The 27,683-nt window shown below is 51.2% G+C and overlaps 1 protein-coding gene across 2 annotated transcripts; it reads left to right on the forward strand.

Annotated features, from left to right (window-relative positions):
* Positions 1–65: 65 nt before the first annotated feature.
* Positions 66–27,658, forward strand: HAS3 (hyaluronan synthase 3). 2 transcript variants are annotated; one of them, XM_059382421.1, is made up of 5 exons: positions 66–419; positions 14,906–15,009; positions 18,980–19,621; positions 23,064–23,165; positions 24,015–27,658. In XM_059382421.1, the coding sequence occupies exons 1-5, from the start codon at positions 413–415 to the stop codon at positions 24,936–24,938; spliced, it is 1,779 nt and encodes a 592-aa protein (XP_059238404.1). In that variant the 5' UTR covers positions 66–412; the 3' UTR covers positions 24,939–27,658. The 2 variants fall into 2 exon arrangements, with proteins under 2 accessions (XP_059238404.1, XP_059238405.1); XM_059382422.1 differs by lacking the exons at positions 66–419; positions 14,906–15,009 and adding an exon at positions 15,478–15,590.
* The last annotated feature ends 25 nt before the right edge of the window (positions 27,659–27,683 follow it).

Here is a 27,683-nt window from a genome sequence, read left to right on the forward strand (position 1 = left end):
ATTTAGAGAAGAAAGTCTACTTGATGGAAGTGTATCTTTAACATGACTGGTAGAAGTTGACTAATTGGCCATTCTTGTCACTTGAACTGAAGAGGTTGATCACCCTCCTGAGTGGCACATGTGTCATATATCTTGTTATTCTTCTGTGGTGAGATTGTTCTTCCTTGCAATAATGAAGAGCAGCCAGAGCTGGTCATCCTTGGCTGCTCGAGAGGCAGATCAGAACACAAATGCATTTGGAGGCAGGGAGGGGAAGGAAACTGTTATCGAAACATGCAAAATGGAATAAAAATTTTTTTGGCTAGAGAGAACAGGTCTGAATCTGGTCTTCCGCTATTGAGATGGAAAGCTAATGCACTGAGGAGGATTTGAACTCCAGAAAAGAGCATCAAGCTGGTTGAATCTTCCAGAGATGAAGGGTAAGCCCTTTGTTTGTCCCCCTGAGCTATTTTCTTCACTCCCTCTGCTACTGTTTTCACTCAGTTGCCCTGATTATAGGACAAAAGAGCCACAAACATCTCAGATGAGAGAGTTTATATTTTGCATTTGGTCCTCTGCTTCTTGAGGGAGGAACACTTAGACAATGGGTTGATTAAATGTGTACTGGAAAGTGGATAGCGTATTGGTGACGTGGTGCCATGTTTATTGAAATCATGTCAGATGTAGCACTGTGTGGACTCCTCTTTACTCACTTATATATTGTGGCCACTGAATTTGATTGTAGCTAAAAGAGGAGACAAAGTGGTACCTTGGTGGCTCAGTCGGTTAAGTGCGTGACTTCGACTCAGGTCATGATCTCAGAGTCCTGGGATCGAGCCCCACATTGGGCTCCCTGCTCAGTAAGGAGTCTGCTTATCCCTCTGCCCCTCTCCCTGCTTGCATTCTCCCCCCGTCCCCTTGCCCAAATAAATAAATTTTTTTAAAAAGAGAGAGAGAGAGAAGACAAAAAGGAGAAACAGGCTGACTGCTTCAGACAAGCCCTCCCTGATGTCAGCACCTTGACAAGGTTAACCCGGAGCTTCTCGACCAGTCCTCAGCTTTGCAGAGCTAGGTACACAATTTTTTCTCCACTCCCTGGGGTAACCAGGCCTAGGGCAACCAAAACACAACTTCCCATATCTCACAGGTGACTGAAGGAGCTGTGTACGAGCATGCCCATATGCCAGTTAACAACAGGCTCTTTCTGTCTGGCCAGATTACAGAGGAGGTTCTTAGCTTAGAACCTTTGTGGTAGGCATTCCTTTAAATTAAGTGGTCTTCGGGGGCGCCTGGCTGGTTTGGTCGGAAGAGCATGCGATTCTTGATCTCAGGGTGGTGAGTTCAAGGCCCATGGTGGGTATGGGGCTTACTTAAAATAAATATACTTCAAATAAATAAGTAAAGTGGCCTTCTTACAGATACAGATCATAAGCTAGTTTAGTAAACAAAGAATTAGAACAAAGGTGATTACATGTTTTTGAGAAATAGTATCATTCAGCTAGGGGAGCTGGATTTGTTTCCATTCTCCAAATCAGGATGTAGAAAATCAGGATTGGAGTTTTTAGATCAGAGAAAAATCTCCGTTGGACCAGCTGGATATACCCTGAAAATTCTTGTTTCTTGGCGTGCCTTTCACTAGACTCCACACAATGTACTTTAGATCATTAGATTGGATACGTTAGGTGATTAGATTAACTTGGTTTGCATTAAGTGCATTCCAGTTCTGAAGATAGATCCTAACTGATCACCTTGATTAGACTGAGAAACTCTGTAGTCTCACAACCTGTTCTCCTAGGGAGTGCCTCGGGAAGCATGCTAGTCCCTGTATCACCATTTATAAATTGCCTCTTAATTTGAGTTATTTGGCAAATGGCTAAAAGCATCTGTTCTTTATTGATTTTCATGGATTCCATTTCAAAGAATAACCTTTTCTGACCTTGTTACCAAACTCAGGGGAAAGACACCATAATGTAACCCTCCTAAACATGACCAAAATATTAAAAAGTTTCCAAGCTTATATTTACAGATTTAGTGCGTGTGTGCGTGTGTGTGTGTGTGTGTGTGTGTAGTATTTATATGTATAAATTACCATCCTTGGGAAGGAGCATGAGAATTAAGAACTTCAGGATAGGGACACCTGCCTGGTTCAGTCAGAGAAGCATGTGACTCTTGATCATGAGTTCGAGCCTCACGTTGGCTAGAGATTACTAAAAAAATAAGCAAACTTAAAAAAAAAAAAAAGAAAGAAAGAACTTAGGGCTAATAAAAACATAAAACTAAAAAAAGGAAAGAAAGAAGGAAAGAGGGACAGAAATCCATGGCCCGTGGAGGAGCAGCAATGATGCCCCCCTCCACAGGGCCCATGAGGTGTGTCTGGTTCTCTGGAACACGTAACAGCAGTGTCCCCCAGCTTGCTCCCGTCTCTCCCCTCCTTCAAGGCCACCCACCTTCTCTCTGCTGCCCTTGCAGTCCTACTGAACTTGCCTCGGCCTCTCCCCTTTGGTCCCTTCCACTGCCCAGCCGTCCGCCATACAGACTCCCTCGGGCCATCCGTGTGGTCTTTTACTTGGCCCCGTCTTGCCCTATCTCCCTCCTTTCCCTTCCCAGCTTCTTACTCCTGTTTCCAGGCCTGCTGTCCGTAGCCCCTTGGCCTACAGAGGATGGCTCCAAAGCAAGAGACAAGGCTGCAGCCAAGCCCCACGTCTACTTCCTGAGCTTCGACTGCTTGTTCAGGTGCCTTCCTGGAGAGTCTTCTGGAGGATCTCCCTCTCTGCCGTGTGATTCCTCCTGTTTGGCAAGTGCCCTTCTACAAGCCCTCTGTTCCTTAATCAGAAATCTCCTGACCGTCACTTGGCTCCGTACCATCTCTCTGCGCTTGCTAATACTCCTCTCCCCTCTTCACTTCGCTCCTTCCTCCCTTCCCCTTCCTAGTGGCTCTGCTCACCCATCTACGTAGAAGGGCCAAGGTGCCAGGGACTGGAGGATAGCAGAGCAAATCACAGCCACGGTGAGACCCATTTACTGAGCACCTACTGTGTGCCAGATGCCGTGCCAGGCACTGAGAACACTGCAGCGGGCAAAGCAGACTGAACTCGCCTCGGGGGAAGCTCCTGTTGTACAGGAGACAGATAATAAAGAAGATAAACAGTACAGGAGACAGAATGTCAAGTGAGGGTAAATGCTGTAGAGAAAAATTAAGTCAGGAAGGTGGGTGCGGATTGTACGTTTCGATCAGTTACTTATTGTATTTTGTTTTTTTAAAGATTTTATTTATTTATTTGATAGAGATTACAAGAAGGCAGAGAGGTAGGGGTGGGGTGGGGAGAGCAGGCTCCCTGCCGAGCAGAGAGCCCGATGCCGATGCCGATGCCGATGCCGGGCTTTATCCCAGGACCCTGGGATCATGACCTGAGCCAAAGGCAGAGGCTTAACCCACTGAGCCACCCAGGCGCCTCTCGATCAGTTGTTTAGAGAGGGCCTCACTGGGAAGTTGGTATTTGCGTACAGATCCGAAGGAGGCGAGGGAGTGACCAGGAAGATGTTCTGGCGGAAGAACATTGCAGACAAAGCAAAGGACAAGTGCACCGGCTTGGAGCTGAAAGTATGTCCGGCAGGTTTGAGGACGGGCCGGAGGCCAGGCTGGCTCCAGGGCAGTGAGCTTGAGGGAAGGGGAATTGGTGGGGCTGGGTACGGGGCACCGGACCCGTGGAGCCTTGCAGACCGCTCTCAGCAAGGAGGCGGGGGCAGCCCCTTCAGCTTCTTTTTGTCAAGTGCTTAAGGCCACATAGCTGAAAGCTGTAATATGGAAAATGCCTCTAGCCCCAAGGGTTTTTTCCCTCCATCACAACGAAGTGGCAAGCCCCATCTCTTCACCACCCCCCTTCTCTGGAAAGCCGGTCTACCCCCTCCCCACACCCTTGGTCTGGGAGAGCCTCACCTGCCTGCTGCCTGGGTTGCTCAGCAGGGGTATGGCTGAGGCACCTGAAAGCGGTTCCGTTAGGAGGAACGAGTTGGGGGATGATTCATGTGACCTGTACAAAACCCAACTGGCTTCTGTAGTCTTTTTGCAGAGAATTGCAGCATCTCAGCCGGAATGTCGGTGGTAAGGGCGAGGGTGGGGAGAGGAGAGCCGAGTTCCAGGCAGGCTGTGGAGCGGTAGCGGTAGCCGCTGGTGCCTGACGGCGGGCACCTGGGCTGCTGTGTCCTCCAGCAAGTCCTGCAGACATTCTGCAGTCACATGCCGCCGGCTGACTGCAGTGCGCGCCACCCCAGCTGGGAACGGAGGTGCTGCTGGGGGCTGGGAAGCTGTCTTCCTGGGCGCTGGCTGGGGCACTCCTCCCTGCTGGCGGGGCTCAGGGCTGCATGCTGGCAGGTGAGGAGGGGACCCAGACCCTCACCACCCGCCCTGGAGGGGGCCGTGCCCGCTGCTGCAGAGGGTCGTCCGCTGTTGTCCTTCTCTACGTAGGGTTCTTCCTCCGGACTCCGGAGCTCTGTGCGGCCAGGAGGGCTCAGGGACTGTCCTCCCTCCTGTGACCCTGTGCAGGCCCCGTGGGACACAGCATAGGAAGAGCAGTTGCTCTGCGTTCCTTGTCATTTGGAAAGCCGTTTTGCATCCAAAACCTCCCCTGCTTCTCACAACAGCCTCTTGGAACAGGGAGGCCAGCTACTGTTACTCCCCTGTGGTGGGATTTGACCCCTGGTCTCCTGGGTCTTAGCCAGACTCTCAAACGTTTGTTAAATACTAGAGAGCCTCCTCCCCAACCTCCAGATGAGTATAGATGCAGTTTGGGAAGAAAACTCACGGTTCATATATCCAGGTGAGCCCGAGCATGTGTGTCCCATGAAGATAGAGTCTGATGTCCACCGACACATGCTGAGGGGTGCCAACCAAGACCCTGTGCTTGCCCTGGGCCGCCTCTGAGGATGCCCGCCAGCAACTGAGACCTCAAGTACGGATACCTGGCTGTGTCCGGGTATGTGAGTGTGTTTTCCGATCACATATGTTATTATCAACTCTAACAAATGTAATGTTGATCATCATCATATATATATATATATGATGTTATAATGTTGATGTAATACATCAACTCTAACAAATGTAATACATGTAACCAAAAAGAAAAGAAAAGAAAAGAAAAATGCGCCCAATTTCACCTCCACTCCAACCCCAGGATCACCGCTGGCGGTGTCGTCAGTGTCCCTTCAGATCTTTCTTGCCTCTCACGCTTCTCCAAAATGAATACAGGCCTGCATTACTGCTTTCAAAAGCCAAAATAGGATTGAACCATAAATAGTGTCCCACATATTTTTTTTCTTAGTTTTATGTCTTTACGAGACTCTGTCCTGTCACTACTCACAGCTCCCTGTCCTTTGTGATGGCACATGTCTCCTGCAGTGTAGATGAGCTACAGCGGGTGTAGACATTTGTTTCTTGATGGTCCATTGAGCTGTTTCTAATTTCCAGTGATTCTTCAGGAACTCTCAATGTACCTCTTTGCATACTGAAGCGTTTTTACAGGATAGGTCCTAAGAGGTCTAAATGTTGGATCGTGCTGCTTTGAACATTGTTAGTTTTTATTTTTAAGATTTTATTTTTAAGTAATCTTCACAACCAGTGTGGGGCTCAGACTCACAACCCCAAGATCAGGCGTTGCATGCTGTACCTCCTGAGCCAGCCAGGTGCCTGGCTTTGGACATTTTTAAATGTTTGTACCACCATGTCCACCAGAAAGTGTGTGCTGATCTACATTCCCCTCTCCTCAGTCGGCATTGCTCTAATACCCATGAGATACCGGTTCACTCTCCACAGCAGAAGTGTGGAGACCATGCTCTAAACAATTTAAGGACTGGGCAAGCCACAGGGGCTGGAGTGTTCAGTATACCCAAACCACTGATGGCGGCACAATGACACACTTTGCAGGTGTACTCACTAGCTTATTAGGACTCTCCTGGAAAGAAATCCTGAGCCTCTACAGGTCTGCTAAAAAGGATTCTTGCCAGGGTCACCTGGTGGACTCTGTTGGTAGAGGACATGCCTCTTGATCTAGGGGCTGTGAGTTGAAGCCCCAGGCTGGGCATACAGCCTACTAAAAACCAGAAATTATTTTTACTGGACTCTCAGTTCTGAGACTATACCCTGGTTGTTTGGGGATGCCCTCTCAAGGGGTTTGCAGTGTCCCTAGGATAGGGACCACGTTTCCCAAACCAGATTGAGGACACTGGGTCTGACGGCCCTTCAGAGCGTCAAGTTCATCTTGTAACGTGCAGAGCAAATGACATCCACACATTCCACATCACTGAACAGCATCCTCACGCTGTGAAGAGTTTATTGTGCTCTTCTGTGCGTTTGAGATCTATTAATCCACTAAATCCTCCCACCTGGCCTGTGAGGTAGGTATTATTATTATCCCTGTTTTACAGATGGGAAAAGTGAGGCACCCAAGAGGCTAATTACTCACCCTAGATTACATACCCAGTGATAAGTAGCTAAACCAGTATTTGGACCCAGGCAGTCTGGCTCCCGAAGCTGGGCTTTTAACCACTGTGTTTGCTATTCCCCATAGAGTATCTATTTCCAAATCGTGAAAGGAAAAAAAAAAAAAAAGTGTTCTTAATGTAAGTGAGGACCAGGAAAGTGGTTCCCTGCTTGTTTAAATGGACGACTTATGTCAAGCGAAACATCAGCCATGATTCCCTCTGAGCAGTGTCCTCGCACACCAAACCCAGGCTCAGACACCAGAATTTGTTCTGTGTCTCGTGTTTGACCTCTTTGTTGACCCAGCAACTAGAGATGGGATCTGCTAAAACGCCCCAGCCCTCCTGCTCTTATACTTGAACAGCTGTCATAACTTGCTTGTCTAAAGGTGTGTTCTTCTTCCTGGGGGTGGCAAAGGTAGCAGACACCCAAGATGGCCAAGATGTGTACAGCACAGGAAGTATGGAAAGTCTTCCCATAGATCCAGTCACAGCCCAGATACATCCCCTTTGAAGGTTTGCGGTTGTTTTGGTTTGGCTTCTTTTACCCTTTCATCTCCTGGAAGCAGGGCGTCAGTTCTCAGAGTGCCTCTTCAGAATGATCACAATGGATCGTTTTAAACTGTGATCTGTTGCGTCTGTATTTCTTGCTTGTATACACTGATAGCTCTATTCCATACCTTCTCTCTCGGAAAAAAAAAAAAAAAAAATGAGATCGGAATGAACAGCCCTTTGTTGCAGAAGGGAGAAATAAGGTCCAGACACAAAAGTTTTTGCAAAAAAAAGACAGGGGAAGGGGAGATGTGAGTGCACGAGGGCAGAGAACCTTGTTCTTCTGTTCCCTAGTTCTATGGCTCAGCCTGTCGGCCAACGCCTGCCTCCCCCCAAGAGCAGCAGAGGGAGAGCTGTGGGTGTCAGCAGAGGGCAGTTTGCAGGGAGCTCCCGAGCCGCAGGAGCGCCCTCTCTGCCACGGAGCTGTGGAAAGCGGCGGGGGCCTTTAAGTGGCTTATTAAATGATGTAAGATTTAATCTTCACTCTCTGCCTTGGAACTGAAGTCTGCTCTGAACGGTGCCTGGGTGGGGCTTTTCTGATGCACAGCCCCAGTCATCGCACGCGGAGGTAGCCTGGCGCTGGGGAGCACAAAGCCACCTGCTCTGCACAGGCAGAGTCTCTAGAGCTTGAACAGTCGTCTCCGCCTTCCCCCACCCCAACATACAACACACCTTTATTAGACCACACAGCACTTTCAAAACTTCAGATCCTGTGGTGACCATATTAATCCAAGGGAAGGGCCAGCCTGAAATTAGGCTGTTTTTGCTGAAAGCATGGTGGTGCTGATGCCTCAGAGAGCTGTGGGGGCGGGGGTGGGGGTCAGCGAACTCCCCCAAAGAAACTGTGAGCATCAGAGTTGAAGGCTGCAGCGTCATCCACATAGGGATTTCTCCCTGGCCAAGGCCAGGACCAAGGGAGAGATATGGTCATGGGCACTCCATGCTCCCAAAGAGCAACGCAGATCCGTTACCCTAACCCATCCTTTGGGTAGGAAAAGCCCCCAAAGTGCAGAAGTTCTTTTGTTTAGAAACTGGAAGGTAATCCAAGTCAGGTTTTGGCAGCTTGTGTCCTTCCATTGACAAGGGCTGGCTGGCTTCCCCACACCCCCCAGTTCTCCTCGAAAAGGCAGACAGCACCTTTGCCAACAAAGAGACGACGTCAATCCAGTTCCAGGTATATTGCTGAGTTGTGGGGACTGATCTGCCCATCTGGCCCTCTTCTGTGTTTCTCCCTTTCTCCTTTTCCTTTTTTCCTTCGGGCTTGGTAGCTCATTCATTCACTGTTCAGTTTTTAAGGCCAGTTAATTCGGACAGGGGTGGCAAAGGAAGACGGTGCTGGAGGAAAACGGACAGACACTTCCACGCTCTGGAGCTCGCCTCCGGGGTTGGCTGGCTCTCCGCAGTCCTCCGGGAGCCAGCGGCGCGCTTGCAGATCTCAGCTGATGAGCATCCTCAGGATGTGTTCGTTCTCAACCTTGGAAACTAGTAGAATCACCTAACGAATTAAAAAAAAAAAAAAAATCAAGCCTGGGGTTCACCCCCAGTGATTCTTTTGATCTGGGATAGGGACCAGGCAGTCATGTTTTGTGAAAAGCTCCAAGGTTTTAGAAGTCTAATGTGCAGCGGCCAGATGCCAAAACCCCTGCATTAGTTTACCTCGTGAGAAAAGTGTGTGAGTATGTGTCTGTGTGTGTGTTAAGGGGGTGTCTAGCTAAGGACAAAATCTGATAGTAGGCCATGCTTCATTGGGGGAAGGGCATTCCCCATGAAGGAGTTGATGGAAACTGCCCCCACCCTTGGCTCTTCTTTAATTGGTTTTATGGAAGATCCATCTTTTGACCTCCTCTGTGACAATGACTAATGATGTGGAAGAGGACTGAAGCAGAAATGCCGGCACATTTAAACACTGTTGTTGATGTTATTGTAACCAGACCTCAGTGAATTTGGAACAAGGTTACCTTAAGGGATCTGTTTCTCTCCTGCTGCTGATACAGTGGCGGGGAAGGTAGACTGGGACTGTGTTCTACTGAAGTCCAGAAAGTGGGTGTGTGCTTGTGTAACGAGCAAGTGTGCACGTGTCCATTTTGGATACAATGAGTTTTGTGCGCACTGGAGGGGGGGGTTGGTGCGGGGTCCAGGATAAGCATCCTTTCAGGGTCCACCTAGAGCCCATCTTCCCGTGCACCTCCCTCCCTTACCCAGGATCACCACGATCCTGGATGAGGGGATAAATGGGGCCTGACTCCCGCTGGGGTGTGCCACACAACACATGTGCCGTGGCTCCTAGCTATGCTGCCAGGAAGAAAACTTTTTATAATTCACTAAAGGTGCTAGATGAGCTAGCACAGCTATGCATACTTCTTCCTTCTCTGCTAAATTCTCTCAAAGGGAAGGATTTAAATAAAGCAAATTACTCATGTTTTGACTACCACTAATCCTGTCTATATCTTGGCCCTCCTGACTTGACTGTTCTTTCCTTTTTCCTTTTTTTTAAAGTAATTCCTATACTTAATGTGGGGCTCAAGCTAACAACCCCGAGATCAAGAGTCTGCCCTGCTGAGCCAGCCGGGTGCCCCTTTACCGCTTTCTTTGCTGAGGTTTCCAAACCCTTTTTACTTGAATCCGTGTATAATATAGACTAGACCGCACCTAGCCCCAGCTTAGGAGGAAATTGTATAAATTCAGGACTTATATCATTTTAAAGTACCTTTTTATTACAAAATTATTATATTGATAGAAAATAGGGAGACTACAGAGAGAAAGGCAAAGGGAGAAAAATCTATTATTCCACTACCCCAGACAAGACCTGATCCTGATAATCTGAGTGAACTTCTCTCTTGCCTTTTAATTTATAGGATTTAAAAGAAAACAAGAACATAAATGTAGTCATTCATACATAACAAGTTTGTATCCTGCCTTTTTAAGTTAACCTTGCATCATAAGCATTTCAGCAGATTCCTATGTTCTCTTCATGAGCATAATTCTTAGTGGCTGCACAATATCCCAACAGGAAGGAGATTATGGTTGAAAATTGTCTTCTGGATTTCTTTTCCCCCCTGCATTCACCTAGGAGAAGGAGAGAGAGGAAAAATGGCCTGGAAGAGCTTTTGCTGTTCAGGATTCCAAGAAAACCATCTCCAGGTCTGGTTTGATACGCGGGGTTATCTTTCTGGTGTGCCCTCCTAATCCTGACCTTCCAGCCAGCATAAAAGAACCTCGCCCCTTAGTGGGCACTGTCTGCTCTGTCGCCAGCAGAGCAGAGGCCCCTTAATTTGAAATGAAAAAGATTCTTCCATCCAAGGAGGGAGAGAGAGAGCCTGGAGTTAAAATCTCACCATTGTAACTGCGGTACTGAAACTTCTTACACCTGCTTCGTCAAACAGAGCCCCCAGAAAGGGTACTGATTACAGAGTACTTGTCTGTAAGAGGGGCAAGTTATGAAAGGATAACTTTGTTGGGTCATAGCTGCCTTGCTGTCGTCAAGGCACATACTTTCCACTTGGAATTATGTATTAACTAGTGTTGCAGATTAAGCTGCCTTGAAGAGGAAGCCCTGTTTAGTCAGCTGGGGGGACAAAACCTGCTATTCTTTGGAGGCCAGTTTAAATTCACCATCATTAGCTTCAAGAGGTTTTGATTATGGCCAGCACAGAGAAGTTGATGGGATGGAGCCTGGAGCGCTGGCTTGGCTGCCATCCCCCAGTCTCCTCTGCTTCCCTGGAAGCCCTGGGCTGCATGCCATCGAGGAGCACTGAAGCGTGAGGTCAGAGGCTGAGGGGGCCACTGTGGCGCTAGAAGGCCCCTCTGCCCCCGTCCTGCTCTGCTAGGAGAGCAGCGGAGCAGCACCTGACTCCTGGCAGGCTTGTCCCGCAGCTTCAAGCCCCAGCCGTGATAAGGGACACTGGATGGCAGACTCCTCTTGGTGCAAGGTGTTTGAGCCCTTCACAAGTTCAGATTTGAAGAGTGGCAGAAAGGTGAAATCTTTGTTGGTGGACCTGTCGGCTTCAGTTACCTCAAACCCACCAAAGCTTGGCAAATGGCCCTTTGAACACCCCAAATGATAGAAGTCTCTTTCTCTTGATGATCCCCTCATCTCGGCCCTCACTTGTGCCCAAGAGAGTGACAGCGCTTGCCTGCAGGGACACTTCCTGAGGACAGCACCAACAGTGCCCGCCGCCCTAGCACCCCTTTGCTCTGGCTTATTGGCTTGTTAACACACCTCCGATACCTGTTCCCGCTCCTGAGCCCCCAAAACCGCAGCTCAGCTGTCCCCAGACAATACGTGTAACTTACTCCCACCTTGCACGGACTTCAAGAATTCTCCATCACTGCCACATAAAATGCAAGCTCCTCATTCAGTCAGTCAAGGCTCCAGAATCTGTCCTTAGCATCCTCCTCCTCAGCAGCTACAACTCGTCAGGCCCTCCTTGGAGCAGGTACCGTTACAAGTTCTTCAGTGTACATTTTTTTTTTTAAAGATTAATTAATTTATTTCAGAGAGAGAGTGGGAGCAGGGGGAGGGCAGAGAGAGAGGCTGAGAGAGAATCTCAAGCAGATTCCCCACAGAGTGCAGAGCCTGAGCTGGGGTTAGGGGCTCTGCACTGGGCTCGATCTCATGAGGAAGTTCCCCCTACCGGAGATCATGACCTGAGCCGAAACTGAGTTGGCCCCTCAACCAGTGGAGCCACCCAAGCCTCCCTACCTGCTCTTGTTCTTAAAGCTCTTCTTTCCATCTAGAATGTTCTTGTCTTTCTACATAGTCAGCTCAAGTTCTCCAGGGAACTCTGCTCAGCCCACTCCAGCTCACAGAGATCTCTTTCCTGAAATCCTCAAATTCTTCTAGCTGGATTCTCTCATCAACATCTAATTATAAACTGCCACTTTTCAAGGTATTTGTCTTCAAAATGGATGACTGTCTAGGTGACAGGGACCAGCCCGAGACTTCCTGGTGCCAAAGCATCATTCCCTTCTCGGGGCTGGTGTTCAGTGTTTGTCAAATGAATGTTGGAATGCAACACACATTTTCTATTGCTGAGCTGAATAGGGAGGCTTTATCCTTCGGAACCGATGTAAGAGCCAGTTCAGCAACATCTGAATTCATGTTTTTAAGTGAGTGGGTGTGGAATTAGTCCTATTCTTCAATCCCCAGTGGAAAGCAGAGATAACCTTGAGCTTTATTGTATCAGCCCCTTAAAGATTCGCCTGCCCTCCTCCCCTGGAAGAGAAGATTGCAAATAGGGCACTGCAAACTGGCTGTTAATTACAGGCAAATCCTCCCTAGCACAGACTGGCCACAAAGGTAAAGATTCTTCTTGCCATCTGATAATACAGGGTCGCTGGCTCTGCAGATCAGAAAAAGAGAATTTGCTTCTCAGGGGAAGCCAGTCAGGGGGCCAAGCCAATGATGTTGCACCTGGACCTGCTGTTCATTTAGGAGTTTTTAATTGACTAGCCCACCGCCTATAAAACTCCCTGGAGCCACCTGAGTGAGATAGACAATAAGCCCATGGGACAAAGTTGAAGCCTTAGAAATTAACTAGGCATGAGATGTTCCTGGAACAACCTCAGGAAGCTTGCTCCCAGAGAAGTCATGATGCTGTTGTGTTGAGGACAGACAGGATCTTTCCAAACTGGCTGCTCCATTCTCTCAGCTTCTAAACAGGTCACTTATAAGCAGTCAGTGGGCTGTGTATGACTCACAGACACATTTTGCCTGGCCTGTGGGCTGTTTTTTTTTTTTTTTTTCCTTCCCAACATTTGAATTAGTTGCCAACACTCAAAAATAAGGAGATTCCACATACAAATCTTGATTTCTGGGGCACCTGTGTGGCTGACTTAATTTTGGCTCAGGTCATGATCCTGGGGTCCTGGGATGGAGTTCCTCCTTGTCCAGCTCCCTGTTCAGCAGGGAGTCTGTTTCTGTCTCCCTTAGCCCCTCCCCCTGCTTGCATGCTCTCTCTCTCCCCCTCTAAAATAAGACTTTTATTTATTTATTTATTTATTTGAGAGAGAGAGTGAGAGAGAGCATGAGAGGGGAGAAGGTCAGTGGAAGAAACAGCCTCCCCATGGAGCTGGAAGCCCCATGTGGGACTCGATCCCAGATCACAATCTGAGCCGAATGCAGTGGCTTAACTGAACCACCCAGGCACCCCCAAAATAAAACTTTTTTAAAAAATTTGGATTTCTGGGCGCCTGGGTATCTCAGTCGGTTGTGATCTCAAGATTCTGAAATATAGCCCCTCATCGCATTGGGCTTACTGCTCAGCAGGGGAGTCCGCTTTTCTCTCCCTCCCCACGTCCAGCTGGTGCTCTCTATCTATATATCTGGATTTCTGATTTCTCTTGACAAGAGGGTACCTGCACCCTTCTTACAGGGACATCTTCAAATGGGATATTCACTCCCATCAGGCTGATTCATTCATTTTTGTCCCCCCACCCCAAGACCCTGCTTGTTTTCCCTGATCTAAAATGTTGCAGATTTCAGATTTGGGTGGGAGGTGGGATCAGATAGCTCCTCCAGTGTCTGGCTCTGTGATGATGCCCCTGGATGTGGAGGAGGTGGATCAGGGCTCTAGGGGAGTCCATCATGCATTGGAGGCAAGGTGTTTTTCAGTGACACTGATCTCTGAATTTCTGGTCACTGAGGATCACATCCTGGAGGAATGAGCTTGTAGAATCCAGAACACTGGCAAACAGATGCCGTCCTCTGGTTGAGGATAACCGGAGTTAATTTTTACTGAGCACCTGCTCTCAGCCAGTGTCCTCAATTCTTGTAACAACCCTGTCAAATACTCAGTCCCATTTTTGGGAGGAAGACACTGAGGTTAGTGCCACACAGCTAGTGGCAGAACTGACTCCAAAGCCTTCCTCTTATCCAAAGCTGCCTCTCTCCATATGTGTTATTAGCTCTTCTTAGGGCCCATCTCAGGTTCAAAACATATTCCCATTGTGGATTCAATACTAGTTTTTAAAAACACACACACACAAAGGATGCTTAAACCATATGGTGTATTAGTGATGATTTTCTCAAGCCAAAGCAAGAAATGATTTGATTTCTGTACTGCAAGATGTGAGGGGGTGAAGCAGGTGTCTTTGCCAGGGGTTTTTGTGTGCCTGAGGAACTCAGCAATGAGCATGAGTAAGGGTGGGCAGGCAAGTCCCTGAACCCCTAAGATTTCTTTGTTTCCTTTTTTTTATGATTATATTTATTTATTAGAGAGAGAGCATAGGCACATGAGTAGGGGAGGGGGTCGAGGGAGAAGCAGACTCCCTGCTGAGTGGGGACTGGAGTAGAAGGCAGAGGCTTAACTGCCTGAGCCATCCAGGTGCCCCAGCCCCTAAGATTTCTAAGAGGAGCAGCTTATAGACTGCAACTAATGTTGCTATAAATTTGTTGCAGCTTGGATAGAAGTGATGGAAATTATCTTTGTGTGTTTGGAGGACATGTAAATTCATTTTTTACTAGTCTTTATCTCTTCAAGTTTTTCCGAGATTTAGGAATCGGGGTCTAATTCAACTGCTTCTAAACTTGCTCTGCTGACAACTCCCCTACCTCTCCCTGACCCCACCCCATTTCATCCAAGTCCAGCAGCAGCTTTTGGGGTCCTGGAAACCACTGGCTGTAAGGTCAGTTGGGGATTTAGGAGGTTACGGATGTCGGAAATAAAGGTGTAAGAAAAGGGGAGGAGGAGTTGGTTTTGGCTTTAAGACACAGGAACTTCCAAGGTTCCTGCAAAACCATTTGGAGCTTTTGCAAACCCTTAAAGTCATCAGCGCCCCACTGCGGAATCTAAAGCTAAGCTTGTCACACCTTCTTGGAACAGTCTTTTTATATTTGACAATTACTCTTATGAGCTTTTTTTTTTTTTTTTCTTCTTTTTTCTTTTTTTTTTTCGGTCAGGAAGGTTCTGCTGTCTTGGTTTTAGGGAGTACCCTATACAGCGAACAGCCCCTCCGCGTGCCGCAGTCGGGGGAAGATTTCCGTCGCCTCGGAGGTTTTGCAGAGTGAGTAGATTTCAAGCCGGGCGCGAGGGTGGCGGAATGGAGAGATGGAGAGTTAACAGTTTTGGAAGTCCCTATGGGTTATATTGAAAGTTAACAAGGCTCCAGGTTCCAGGTTGAGCACAATGACCGCCTCCTCCTGGGCAGCTGGCCCCGGGGCAAGCGCGGAGGAGCTCGTCCTCTGGCCGCCTTGGGAGAACCCACCTTCCCCGGGCGCAGAGACCGGCTGGAGCCGCGTGCACGCGGGTCCCCGCGTCCCGCCGAGCGCCGGCCGCTTATAGCTCCCTCCGACTGAGCCAATAAGGGGGTGCCCCACGCGGCCCTCGGGGGGGGGGGCCCTCCCACTCTTCCCAACTTTCCCGGCCCTAGGGCCGGAGGAGGGCGCCTCTCCCGGCGGGGACGCGCTCGGTACTTAAAGGCGGCTCCGTGGGGCCGGCGCTCGTCAGTCGGAGCGCGCGGCGGCGGCGGCGGTGCACCGGGGCGAGAGAGGCGCGGCGAGGCGCGGCGGCGGAAAGGAGCGGGAGGAGGGGCATGGAGCCGCCGCGGGCCTGCTGAGCACCGGAGCGCGGGCAGCCGGCGGCACGGTGAGCGCGGGCCAGGCCAGCCGGCCACATCGGAGGGGCGGGCCGCGCCGCGGCGCGCGGGGGCTGCGCCGGGCTCCAGGGGTGCCGCTGGCCGAGCCCGGCGGACCCCTACCGGCTACTCCCTGCCGCCCTCAGCCTCTGCGGGCTCTGCGTCCGGCGCCGGGAGGCCGGCTGAGGGCTGCGGTGTCTCCAGGCTTCACCGCGGTGGTTCCTGCAGCCCCCTCCCCACTGACCCCTCCTCCCATTCTTCCTCCATCCTCTCCTCCTCCAGCCTCGCCTCCCTTCCTCCCTTGCGGCTTCTGTTTTGTGAATGGATTAGGGGGCGGACGACTGTGCGGGGCACGAGGTTGGTCGGAGTCTCTCCCTCCCCCACTCCCGCCCGGCGGTTCGCACCTGTCCGGCACCAAGATGACGGGCTCTCTGGGCCCTGCGGGTCAGCCGGGCCACGGCCGCATGGATCTGCGGGCCCGGCCTCCCCTTCCCTAGCCGGCTCGGAGGGACCGGGAGGGCGGCCGGCCGGCCAGGCGCAAGGGGAAAAGCCCCAGCCCCCGTGCGCAAGTTTCCATCCCGCCGCGTGTGGGCCCGGTAGCAGGGCACACCTGTCAGCTGGAGAGGCTGCACAGTGGCAACCCCGCAAAGTTTCGGGTGTAGATTGGCGGCGTGCGTCCTTGGCTGAGGGTTTTCTCCTTCAGTCACCTGGGGGGAGGTGTCTTAGGGAGCGCCCCCCAACGTAGTGTCCTTGAAGCCGGGTGCGCATTACCTACGGGGACCGAGGTCTAGCGGATCTCTTCTGAACGAAATGGGGGTGGGTGAGAGGTGGTCGAGGTTCCCCACTCCCCGCTTGAGGTGGCATGGCCCCCTCTCTGGGCTGGGGCGCCTCTGCCAGAGCCCGCACCAGCACCTAATTGCTCGTGGGGTTTTGGCTGCGGGACATTTTTGGTCCTCGGTGGGGTACGGGGTCCCAGGGTAGTGCCTCCAATTCGTGTGCGGGGTTGGGGGTCCTGCCCGGGAGAGGAAGGGGCCGACGACACCGGAGATGCTGCCTTTGTCTGCAGGCACACTTTGCCAAGGTGGCTGGGGCCCAGAGGAGATGAGCAGGGCCTGGTCCGACTGATTTTTTGGGTTTTCCGTTCCTTCCCCGCTGAGTCGTGGGAAACCGGCACGTGGGTGTGGCCGGCGCCGCCTTTGCCAGAAGGCGAGGCTCAGGCGGGGGTGAGAAGCCTGGCGAGTGCCTTCCCGGCTGCATTAACCTGGTGGGCACCGCCTCCGGCATTGCACCGAGGCGGGGCGCCAGCACCCGGCAGGTTGCCGGGCTGGCCTCAGCGGCCCCGGCCCTCTCCCAGAGCGCAGGTGGGCAGTGGTGTCCTGGGGCGCCCCTTTGGCATGTAAGGTCTAGAGGGCTACGGGAGGGGGGTGCAGGGCCTCGGGGCCCCTGAGCCGCAGGCGCATTCGAGTGTGGGGAGCTACCAGGGAAGGCGGGGAGTCCTGCAGAAGAAGCAGGCTCCCAGGAATGGCGGGGCAGAGCGCCTGGAGGCCGAGCTTCCCGAAGCCGCGAGGCTGCCAACACTACTTTCCGGACCGCAGCTGCTGGAATGCTGCTGCTGCCTGAATCTCAGACCGACTTAGGCAGTTCCTCGCCTGTCCTGTGTGGCAGGTGGTAGGGGCACAGGCACTGTTCCCCTGGCAAGAAGGTGCATTTGTGTTGGAGTGGGGCTCAAGGGTTGGTTCCAGTAAGACCTAGAGTTGGGGCTGGCTTGGAAGCGAGACCCCCTGTTGGCTGTAGAGGGTGGGTGGGTAGCATTGGAAATGGGAATCTTCAGATCAGGCAGGTGGCAAAGGGAATGGCGGGGAAGGCATGGGTCAGAATGAGGAGTGGGGAGCTGTCATCATCAGCCCCTCCTCTCTTCCCCAATTAGCCTTCCAACTTGGGTAGTTCTTCAGAGCAGGAAGTGCTTCTAATTACAGGGAAAGTATTTATTTACCTGAGCCCTATGGAGCAAGAAACCATTAGAACCCCCCCTTGCGGGGACCCAAAGTCTCAGACCACTTGGGCGAGGTCAAGCAGTCAGAAGGGGAGAGAGCTGTGTCTCAAGCACTCAAGTCTTCAGTGCTGAGTACTAAGCTCTTTTCCTCAGGGCAGATGCGGCACTAAGGCCTGAGTGCAGATGGAGTCTGGCAGCATTGCCAGGTGGACCAGCACGGAGCTGCCATGCGGGCACTAGGACCAAGTGGATGGGGCATCCCAGCAGCCACTCTCCCAGGCTGCTGCAGTGGTGGCTGCAGTTCCCTCTGGTGCCCTGACCGCTGCGTTTCCAGGAGAGCTGCTCACCAGCACCAGCACCCCAGCTCTCATTTCCTCTTTTCCTCTGCTTTTCCCGGTTGCTTTCCCTTTCTTTCCTGCCTCTACAGTAAATGAGAAAAAGGTGACATAGCAGAGAACACAGGGCAACTTTCTCTTAGTGATTTTGCTGTTTCAAGAGAGAGAAGTTCCTCCCCCCCACCTTATGTTTCCTGCTGTTTCTCACCTTTTCCTCCCCCACTTTGTTCATGGGCCTCATGGGTGGCTGTGCTTTACTTCCCCTCCCTCTGTGTAGGACCCTGGTGGGTACAGAGCAGGTAGAAGCTCTTGGCCAGGGGCGCCTGGGTGGCTCAGTGGGTTAAGCCTCTGCCTTCAGCCTCAGGTCATGATCCCAGGGTCCTGGGATCCAGCCCCCCCCCCCCATCTCTCTGCTCAGCAGGGAGCCTGATTCTCCCTCTCTCTGCCTGCCTCTCTGCCTGCTTGTGATCTCTCTCTCTGTGTCAAATAAATAAAGAAAATCTTTTAAAAAAAGCAGCAGCAGCAGCAGCAGCAGCTCTTGGCTACTGGCTGCCTCCCTGGTCACCCCCCAGTTTCCCCTCCCTGGCCCTGCATGTGCTCAGAGCTGCCTGGGGCCTCGGATTCATCCTTCCTGAAGGTCGCCTAGAAGAGCTTTGGGTCAGGCAGATCCCAGGATCGCTGTCCACCAGGTGGGGATCAGATAGCTCTTTCTGGGTTTGGTCTAACAAGAAAATATGCTACTCGAAACGCTTTACATATGTAATCCATTTCACCCTCAAAGATGCTACAAGGTTAGTGCTGCAGTCCCCGGTTCACAGATGAATGAACTAAGGGGCAGAGCAGAGGCACAGAGAGAGTAAGTGGCAGAGCTGGCATTCGAACCCTGGGGGCCTGGCTTCTGAGTCAGCACACAGTCTTTGTCCCGCTCAGTCAGTGGCAATGGTTTCAATGAGTGGGTTCTTTCCCCTGTTCTGGGCCTGGCCCAGAGAACATGCCCCTGCTCCCACTGACTGGAAATGCTGCCTTCTGCTGCCTTCCGCCTGACTCCACACCTCCCTCTGTCTCCCTCCAGATGCCGGTGCAGCTAATGACAGCCCTGCGTGTGGTGGGCACCAGCCTGTTTGCCCTGGTGGTGCTGGGCGGCATCCTGGCAGCTTATGTGACAGGCTACCAGTTCATTCACACGGAGAAGCACTACCTGTCTTTCGGCCTGTATGGGGCCATCCTGGGCCTGCATCTGCTCATCCAGAGCCTGTTCGCCTTCCTGGAGCACCGGCGGATGCGGCGGGCTGGCCGGCCGCTCAAACTCCCGGTGCCGTCGCGGTCGCGGCGCTCCGTGGCACTCTGCATCGCCGCCTACCAGGAGGACCCTGACTACCTGCGCAAGTGCCTGCGCTCAGCCCAGCGCATCGCCTTCGCTGACCTCAAGGTGGTTATGGTGGTGGATGGCAATCGCCAGGAGGATGCCTACATGCTGGACATCTTCCACGAGGTGCTAGGGGGCACTGAGCAAGCTGGTTTCTTCGTGTGGCGCAGCAACTTTCATGAGGCGGGGGATGGGGAGACGGAGGCCAGCCTGCAGGAGGGCATGGACCGCGTGCGGGATGTGGTGCGAGGCAGCACCTTTTCGTGCATCATGCAGAAATGGGGAGGCAAGCGAGAGGTCATGTACACGGCTTTCAAGGCTCTTGGCGATTCAGTGGACTACATCCAGGTAAGCGCACCTTTACCAGAAGGGTGTGCATGTGTCCGTCGGGCTGGGCGTACTGGGCAGGGATTTTAGGTCCGGTTGAGGTCCTTTGTGTTGTGTGCATCCTTCGTCTGAACTTCAGAGGGCACTGAGGCCAATGCTGCTCTGAACAGCAGTCCTGGGGTCATAAAGACCAGGGAAGGAATCCTGGTTCTTCTCTACCTACCTGTGGGACTTAGTGTGCACCTCTGGCCTGGTATCCCAGTACTAATAAGAGCTACCAAGTGGATAGACCTAATTCATACCATGCACTATTGTAGGCACTTCATACATATTAGTTCTTTTTTTTTTTTTTTTTAAAGATTTTATTTATTTAACAGAGAGAGAGATCACAAGTAATCAGAGAAGCAGGCAGAGAGAGAGGGGGAAGCAGGCTCGCCGCTGAACAGAGAGCGTGATGCGGGGCTCGATCCCAGGAACCCGAGATCATGACCCGAGCCGAAGGCAGAGGCTTAACCCAATGAGCCACCCAGGCACCCCATATTAATTCTTTTTTTACTTTAAGATTTTATTTATCTGTCGGGCGCCTGGGTGGCTCAGTGGGTCGAGCCGCTGCCTTCGGCTCGGGTCGTGATCTCAGGGTCCTGGGATCGAGTCCCGCATCGGGCTCTCTGCTCAGCGGGGAGCCTCCTTCCTCCTCTCTCTCTCTGCCTGCTTCTCTGCCTACTTGTGGTCTCTCTCTGTCAAATAAATAAATAAAATAAAATCTTAAAAAAAAAAAAAGATTTTATTTATCTGTCAGAGAGAGCACAAGCAAGGGGAGTGGCAGGCTGAGGGAGAACCAGGCTCCCCACTGAGCAAGGAGGTCGATGCACAGGACTCCACCCCAGGACCATGACCCGCGCCGAAGGCAAATGCTTGACCGACTGGCCTACCCAGGCATCCCTACATATTAGTCCTTTTAACCCTCATAATATTCCTAGAGGATAAATACTATTGCTACTTCCACTCATAGAAGGTAAATCTGAAAGCCCCGAGAAGTTACGTAACTTGCCTAATGTCACACAGCAGTAAGGCGCAGAGGTGGGATTTGAGCCTAGGCAGTCTGACCATATCCATTCGGCCTTACCCTTGGTAACATGAGGAGAATCTGTCCCTAAGGAGTGTGGTAAGGAGCAGAAGAAATCATGCTTCAACTCACCCGACTGTTGTTTCAGTTCTGGGCCAGAGAGCCCTACTCTACCCAGTGTCACATTCGTATTTTGAAGTGGAGGGACACAGCAGTGGCTCATCCCGCAGCTTAATCCTGCAGCAGTCCTTGGCATGGCTAGGACCCTGAACAGATTCTTCCCAGTGTCCAGTCAAAAAGGTCATTGACACCAGGCTGGAAAGGTTATTAGGTTAACACAGCTCCCAAACTTTCAAATAACAAAACCTAGAAAGAACTAATGAAAAGCTCACACACTTCAGTACCAAGTAGAAACTGCACTGAGAACCCCAGTTTCCGGTCCAGCACCCACATGTCCACTTCTCTGTTGCATTTCTTGTCCGTACATGCCAGAGGGTCTTGCCCATCCTGTGAATGAATAATGGCTGTCATGGCAGTCCACCTGTGTGCCAGCTCCGTCTTGCTGGGGGCATGTGGAGTATATCGACATTGAATGTTCTCCACTGTACCCACCTAAAATTAGCTTGCCACCGGTGTTTTGGTTTGGGCTTTTTTGAAAGTTGCATTCCTCAGATGAATTGGTACATTGGCCTCCTTCTGTCTTCCTAGGGCCTTATACGAAGGGATGTTGAGGCATTTGATTCTGCAGTTTATCTAGGATCACAGGGCCACTGAAGCTTTCCTGGAGACTCAGCAGGCACAGGAAAAGCCCTTGAACCCTGGCACATGCTCAAGCCACAGGGACTTTGTCTACTCCCTTGTAGCACAGAATTCTCTAAACCTGCCACACATCTTCCTTTACGGATCATTTCCTGTGGATTCATTCTGGTGGATCAACAAATAGGCTCACACACCTGAGCCAGCCTTTTTCTTTATGGCTCTGGGCTTACTGCCTGGGGCAGCCTGGGGTTCAGCCCTGTTTGGTGGCTTTCAGCCTGTCTTCCAATAGCCCTGCTGTGGGTGTGACAGGAGATAGCCCTGCTTCAACCAGTAGGGAAACCCAGGCGGACAAGAGCTCTAACTTCCCTACCCTGATCTGTTAGAAAGACCACCCTGGAGTGAAGGAAGCTGAGCTGCGTGAAGAATGGGTTAGGGACAGGGCAGGAAGTAACCCTGAGACCAAAAGCACTGGAAAGCCTGGCCTGTTGGCTGAAGGGGCTGTGGGAGTCTGGCCTGAGGCTCTCAAGGCACCTTCTCCCAAGGTGTGCTGGTGGGGAGGCAGAAGGGAACAGGAGTGATGGCTTTATCTGGAGCCCTTTCAACATCTTGCTGCTTGTCTCTGGCCACCATGCCTTCCAGCCTGGCAAGAGAAAACCCAACAAGGAAGGGGGCAGCCCCCTTCCTGCAGGCATTAGCAACTTTACTAAAAGGATTTTAGGCTTTTGCAAAGCAAGGTTTAGGCTCATCTGGGGATACTGTTGTTTGCTCTGTTGTTCTGCCAGTGATTATCTGGGCCTGGTCAACTCAGTAATATTCCAGGAAATAAGGAGTCAGCCAAAAGGGTAAGTGCTCATAGCTCAGGTTCAACTAATAAGGGAGCCGCCTGCTAGAATCAGACCATGAGCCTCCGGAGGGAAGGGGGGCAAGTGGGGAGGACGTGATCGAGGTTCTGGTCGGGGGCAGCTGTTCAGGGTGGCCAAGTGCTTTAAGGTGCCAGACGCAGGCTCCTGAGAAACCGGGTGAGAGCAGCCCTTGGACATACCATGCCCTGATCTTAGACACTTGGCCAAAAGCACACAGAGGGCCTTGCAGCGGTATTAGCAGGGTACCTAGGGCCGGGTGGATACATCCTTCACTTGTGTGCTCTGCGGGTTGTCCAGGAGATCAGCGGCTGAAACTGGGAAGACCATGTTAGTCTAGGAGAGCACTTTGGGCAGCAGCCTCATGGCAAGAGCCATTTCTTGGCCTCAACGGGTGTGTCTGCTGAGCCGGGTCTAGCCACTGTACCCGAAATCTGATTTCAGTGTGTACCTCCTTCTCCTCCAGGGAAATGTTCTGAGACCATTTTTGTGGAGCCTGGCCCTATAGAGGCTAAAAATGAGCCCAGCGCTAAGCATGTTTCCCTGACAGAGTCTCCAGGGTTTCTTTTGTCAGCCTAGTTGGCTGTCAATGTGGTATCTAAACTCTCCTTTTCCTTACTTTTTGTTATTCATCTGACCTATTCTATTTAGCATAGATTTCTTTGCTAGTGGTGGCAGTGAATCCTACAAAGGGTGGTTATGGCCCTGAAGAGGTGAGCAGCATGCGGTGGACACTGGCTGGAGGTCAAAATGGGCTGACCACACACTCCCTCTGCAGGTGTGCGACTCTGACACCGTGCTGGATCCGGCCTGCACCATCGAGATGCTTCGAGTCCTGGAGGAGGACCCCCAAGTAGGGGGAGTCGGAGGAGATGTCCAAGTAAGCAGTAACGAGGGATTTCTGGGGGTGGGGTCCAGACTCTTTTCTGCCTCCTAATCCAATGGGTATGCCTGGGAAGTGAGCATCTTGACTATTATTTTGGAGGTGCATGAGTTTGTGGTGTGTCAGGGCAGTGCACGTGTGTGTGTGGGGGGCCTCTTCTTGGATAGTTCTCACTAGTATCAAAAGGCACACTAGGTACCCAATCTCTTTTCTGGCCTTTTTCAACCTGAGGAAGAAGAAAATCACTGAACAGGTATGTAGCAGAGCCCATGCTGCTGGGAGGGGCTCGGTGTTCTGCGGCTACTGATCACAGAGGGTGCTTGTTGACCGTAGTGCAATGAGCACCTCCCAAGTGAGACCCTTGAGAAAGCCTTGTTCTTAGGGAAGGGTTGCGCTGAATGGTGAGAAGGCAGTATGGCGAGATTAAGGGGCCAGATCTTCCCAAGGTACTGCTGGTAACAGATCAGGTCTTCCTGAGCAGCTTTCCAACTGTAGACAGTTGGCTGTAGGACAGATGCCTGGGGGGTGCTGTGCACCCTTCTCAAGCCCTTCTCTCTGCCACCACCACAAGCTGTTTCCTGAGACTGCAGGTGGCTCTGAAGGCTAGAGCAGTGTCACTGGGACAGTCCGTGCAGAGGGGAACGAGGGCATGGGGAGAGTGAGTAGGTAGGGCTGGCTCCTCTGAGCCTCAGGTTTTCCAGCTCTGGCTGGGTCAGGACTGATGGCCAGGTACTGAGCAGTGGGCTGCAGGACTCAGGGTAAAGGAGGCCTCAGGGCCTCAGGTGTCTCTCTCCCGGGGCTCAAGGCCCCAGGTGAGGAGGCCCAGCATCTCTGGTTCCCTTGCAGATCCTCAACAAGTATGACTCGTGGATCTCCTTCCTGAGCAGTGTGCGGTACTGGATGGCCTTCAATGTGGAGCGGGCCTGCCAGTCCTACTTTGGCTGTGTGCAGTGCATTAGTGGGCCTCTGGGCATGTACCGCAACAGCCTCCTCCAGCAATTCTTGGAGGACTGGTACCATCAGAAGTTCCTAGGCAGCAAGTGCAGCTTTGGAGATGACCGCCACCTCACCAACCGGGTCCTGAGCCTCGGCTACCGGACTAAGTATACAGCACGCTCCAAGTGCCTCACAGAGACGCCCACCAAGTACCTCCGGTGGCTCAACCAGCAGACACGCTGGAGCAAGTCCTACTTCCGGGAGTGGCTCTACAACTCGCTGTGGTTCCATAAGCACCACCTCTGGATGACCTACGAATCAGTGGTCACAGGTTTCTTCCCCTTCTTCCTCATTGCCACGGTAATACAGCTTTTCTACCGAGGCCGCATCTGGAATATTCTCCTCTTCCTGCTGACAGTGCAGCTGGTGGGCATTATCAAGGCTACCTATGCCTGCTTCCTTCGGGGCAATGCAGAAATGATCTTCATGTCCCTCTATTCCCTTCTCTATATGTCCAGCCTCCTGCCAGCCAAGATCTTTGCCATTGCTACCATCAACAAGTCTGGCTGGGGCACTTCTGGCCGAAAAACCATTGTGGTGAACTTCATTGGCCTCATCCCTGTGTCCATCTGGGTGGCAGTCCTTCTAGGGGGGCTGGCCTATACAGCTTATTGCCAGGATCTGTTCAGTGAGACAGAGCTAGCCTTCCTGGTTTCTGGGGCCATCCTGTACGGCTGCTACTGGGTGGCCCTCCTCATGTTGTATCTGGCCATAATTGCCCGGCGATGTGGGAAGAAGCCAGAGCAGTATAGCTTAGCTTTTGCTGAGGTGTGACACAGCCCCCCAAGCAGAGTGGGAAAAGTGCAATGGGTAAGGGAGGGAAGGGGAATGGAAGAGAAAAGATGGGGTGGGAGGGAGGAGGGTGTGCTGTTTTAGTGTATTAATGGTCCAAAGGCCAAGTCTGCAGTGCAAAGAACAGTGACTGTACTATATGGTCTGGGGCAGTTCTGCTTACAGGAGACCCCACCATTCCAGCTCAGGGGCCACAGACTTGTTTTCACACCATCCATCTGCTTGCCTCTGCAATGCGTGGTGGCCTCTGGGAAAGATTCCATCTCCTTCCCCAGGATCCAAAGGGGACCCAGAAGTGTGCTAAACCATTTAGTTCCCATCAGTGGCAACTTCTGATAGCTAAGTGACAGCCTGTGGCAAGGGGTTCTCCCACACAATCTGAACACAACTAGTGGTGGTGGGAGAACTCCTGAGATCTGGACCAGCTAGTAATGTGTCCCCACCCCCATCCCCACATCTAGCTATCAATGCAATAAGATTGTGCCTAAGATACAAGGCCCAGAAGCCTGATCTTTGGGCATCAGAAAACAGGGTCCAGGAATGGTGCTTTATTATGGGACATACTCCATTCCACATCTCCACATCCCAAGGATGAGCTAGACTAGCAGGGAGCTGGCACTGAATTGTTTTTGAGTGTGTGTATGTATCTGTGTTAGAAACTGAAGTCAGCCAGGAGGAACAAAGATGGCGGTGGTGCTAAAGGCCAGGGCCTGTAAGGAGGTCTTGGGCCGAGTGGGTCTCGCCTGGAAACTGCCTGACATCTAGATGAGCTTGTCTGATCTCCGCTGGGGAGAGGAAATGTTTTAGTTATCTCCCAGGAAGGTGAAACCCCAACATGCTCAGAAAGGAAGTGAGGGCTCAGGAATTTCACCCTGAATACTTCTGAATTCCTCTCTCAAACTCCAATGAGTCTAAGAGAGTTTCCTCCCTTTGCTTTCTTCGAGGTGATGCAGTCACCTCTTCCATCTTTCTCATTGGTTAAGTTTTTCAAGATGGTAACTGAGGCAGAGCCTGGGTCTCACAGGCCCCTCTGCCACAGGCCCCCCTACCCTCAGCAGGTGGGGGAAAAAACCGATTAGGAGCCTTTGACCAAATTAACTACAATCTCGAAACTGCTTGGACAGATTCCTTAGCAGCTGGCTAAGCGTGCATGACTTTAAGGCTACAGTTCTTGACAATCATCTCCAGGGAAAGCTTTTCAGTATTCCCTAAGTGAAGCCTCAAATCCAAGCTGGTCATCCTTGAGACTGTGCATTATCCTCAGTGGCTTCTCCAGGGAATCCTTAGAGCCAAGTCATTATTGCACTTGCTTGCTTTTTCCCGGAAACCAAACTCAGAGATGGAATTGGTTCCCAAATCCTAAGGTTCTTCCTTTCTCTCGTGCCCCTTGAGGCTTTGATTTTCTGCTTTTTGGGGGACAAGAGGGAAGGCATTTTCTAGAGCTTTGCAATCCACAGACTATTCTCAGCTCTTGGGTTTGAAACCTGGGATCGCGACTAAGCCTTTGACTTAGTGGATATTTGCTTGCATGCGTGCCTGCTTGCCCTCTCCAAATGTCCATTCTCAGTAGGGGCTGCTAAGCCCTCAGAACCAGCACTAAGGTAGACAAGGACTTGAGGGGGCAAGCCTCTAGTGTGCCCAGGTGCTTCCTACAAAGGAACAAAGTGTGCTCTGAGCCACAGATTGGCAAACCCTGGTGCTTTCTTTCATCTCCCATGAACACAAGGGTTTTCTGGGTGCGGCCAACACCACTGCATCACATACACCTCGAGCTTCTGATAAGACTGCTGGGTTGTGTTGGGCCTGACCCGTTAAGGCTGGAAGAGGCAGCAGGCATTTACTAAAGGCAGTTGTTCCAGGCTCTTCCGTGTTTTTGCTGGCCAAGTAAACTATTTTGAGCACTACAATGGAGGAAATCCGGTCAGCCAACTGCAGAGCTCAGACTTCACTAAGGGCTTGTTTTTCTTCAGCTTTTACTTGAAGGTGAAGGTAGGATTGACTCCTGCATGGAAAACTCCGCGTTGTCCTACCAGCAGTTCTGCCTTGCACTGTGGTTATCAACTTTGCTCAAATCAAGAGTAGGCAGGTACAAGTAGTGGGCTCACAACGTTTGACCTCGACTGGTTTTTCTAAGTTATTTTGTACCTTTTTCAGCAGCGAAACCAAACTGGGTCTTCAGCTTTATCCCCATTTCTTGCAAGGGAAGAGCCTTTATACAACTGGACACATTTTGGTTTTTCCTCATTGAGAATTTTAACCCTTTTGTATTCTTTCTACAATAATTTGTAAACATATTTATTTTTACTTTTTTTTTTTTTTTTTTTTTTTTTTACTTTTCAGGTCTAATATTTTATACTGCACTTATTTGTCAAAATAAAGATTCTCACATAATGATGGTTATCTCTGAACTACTTTATCCTTGTACTTAAACTGGTTTTATTCCAGTTTCAGAAGAGGTCCTTGGGATACAAATAGTTCTGTCAAGATAGTTGGCAGTGGAACTCAAACAGGGTAAGTAGTCCCAGCTGCCTCTGGACCTGGAGTATACAGCAGACTCCCCTTGTTGGTAACTGAACCTCCCGCGGCTTAACTTTTTTTAATTGCTGAGGATGGGCAAGGTCTCTGGTGAAATCACTGGCCGATTAGTGAGTCCTAGCTAAGGTTAAAAGTTGGCACTTGCTTCCTCCTTGAGTGACAGCATTTTACCTGGCAGATAACATGGAACTG

Source organism: Mustela nigripes, chromosome 17 (genome assembly GCF_022355385.1).
Source record: "Mustela nigripes isolate SB6536 chromosome 17, MUSNIG.SB6536, whole genome shotgun sequence".
NCBI lineage: Eukaryota > Metazoa > Chordata > Mammalia > Carnivora > Mustelidae > Mustela > Mustela nigripes.

Coding starts and splice junctions, on each gene's coding strand:
- HAS3 (XM_059382421.1), top strand. Junction 15,010..18,979: donor CGCCTCGGAGGTTTTGCAGA/GTGAGTAGATTT, acceptor GTCTCCCTCCAG/ATGCCGGTGCAGCTAATGAC. Junction 19,622..23,063: donor ATTCAGTGGACTACATCCAG/GTAAGCGCACCT, acceptor CTCCCTCTGCAG/GTGTGCGACTCTGACACCGT.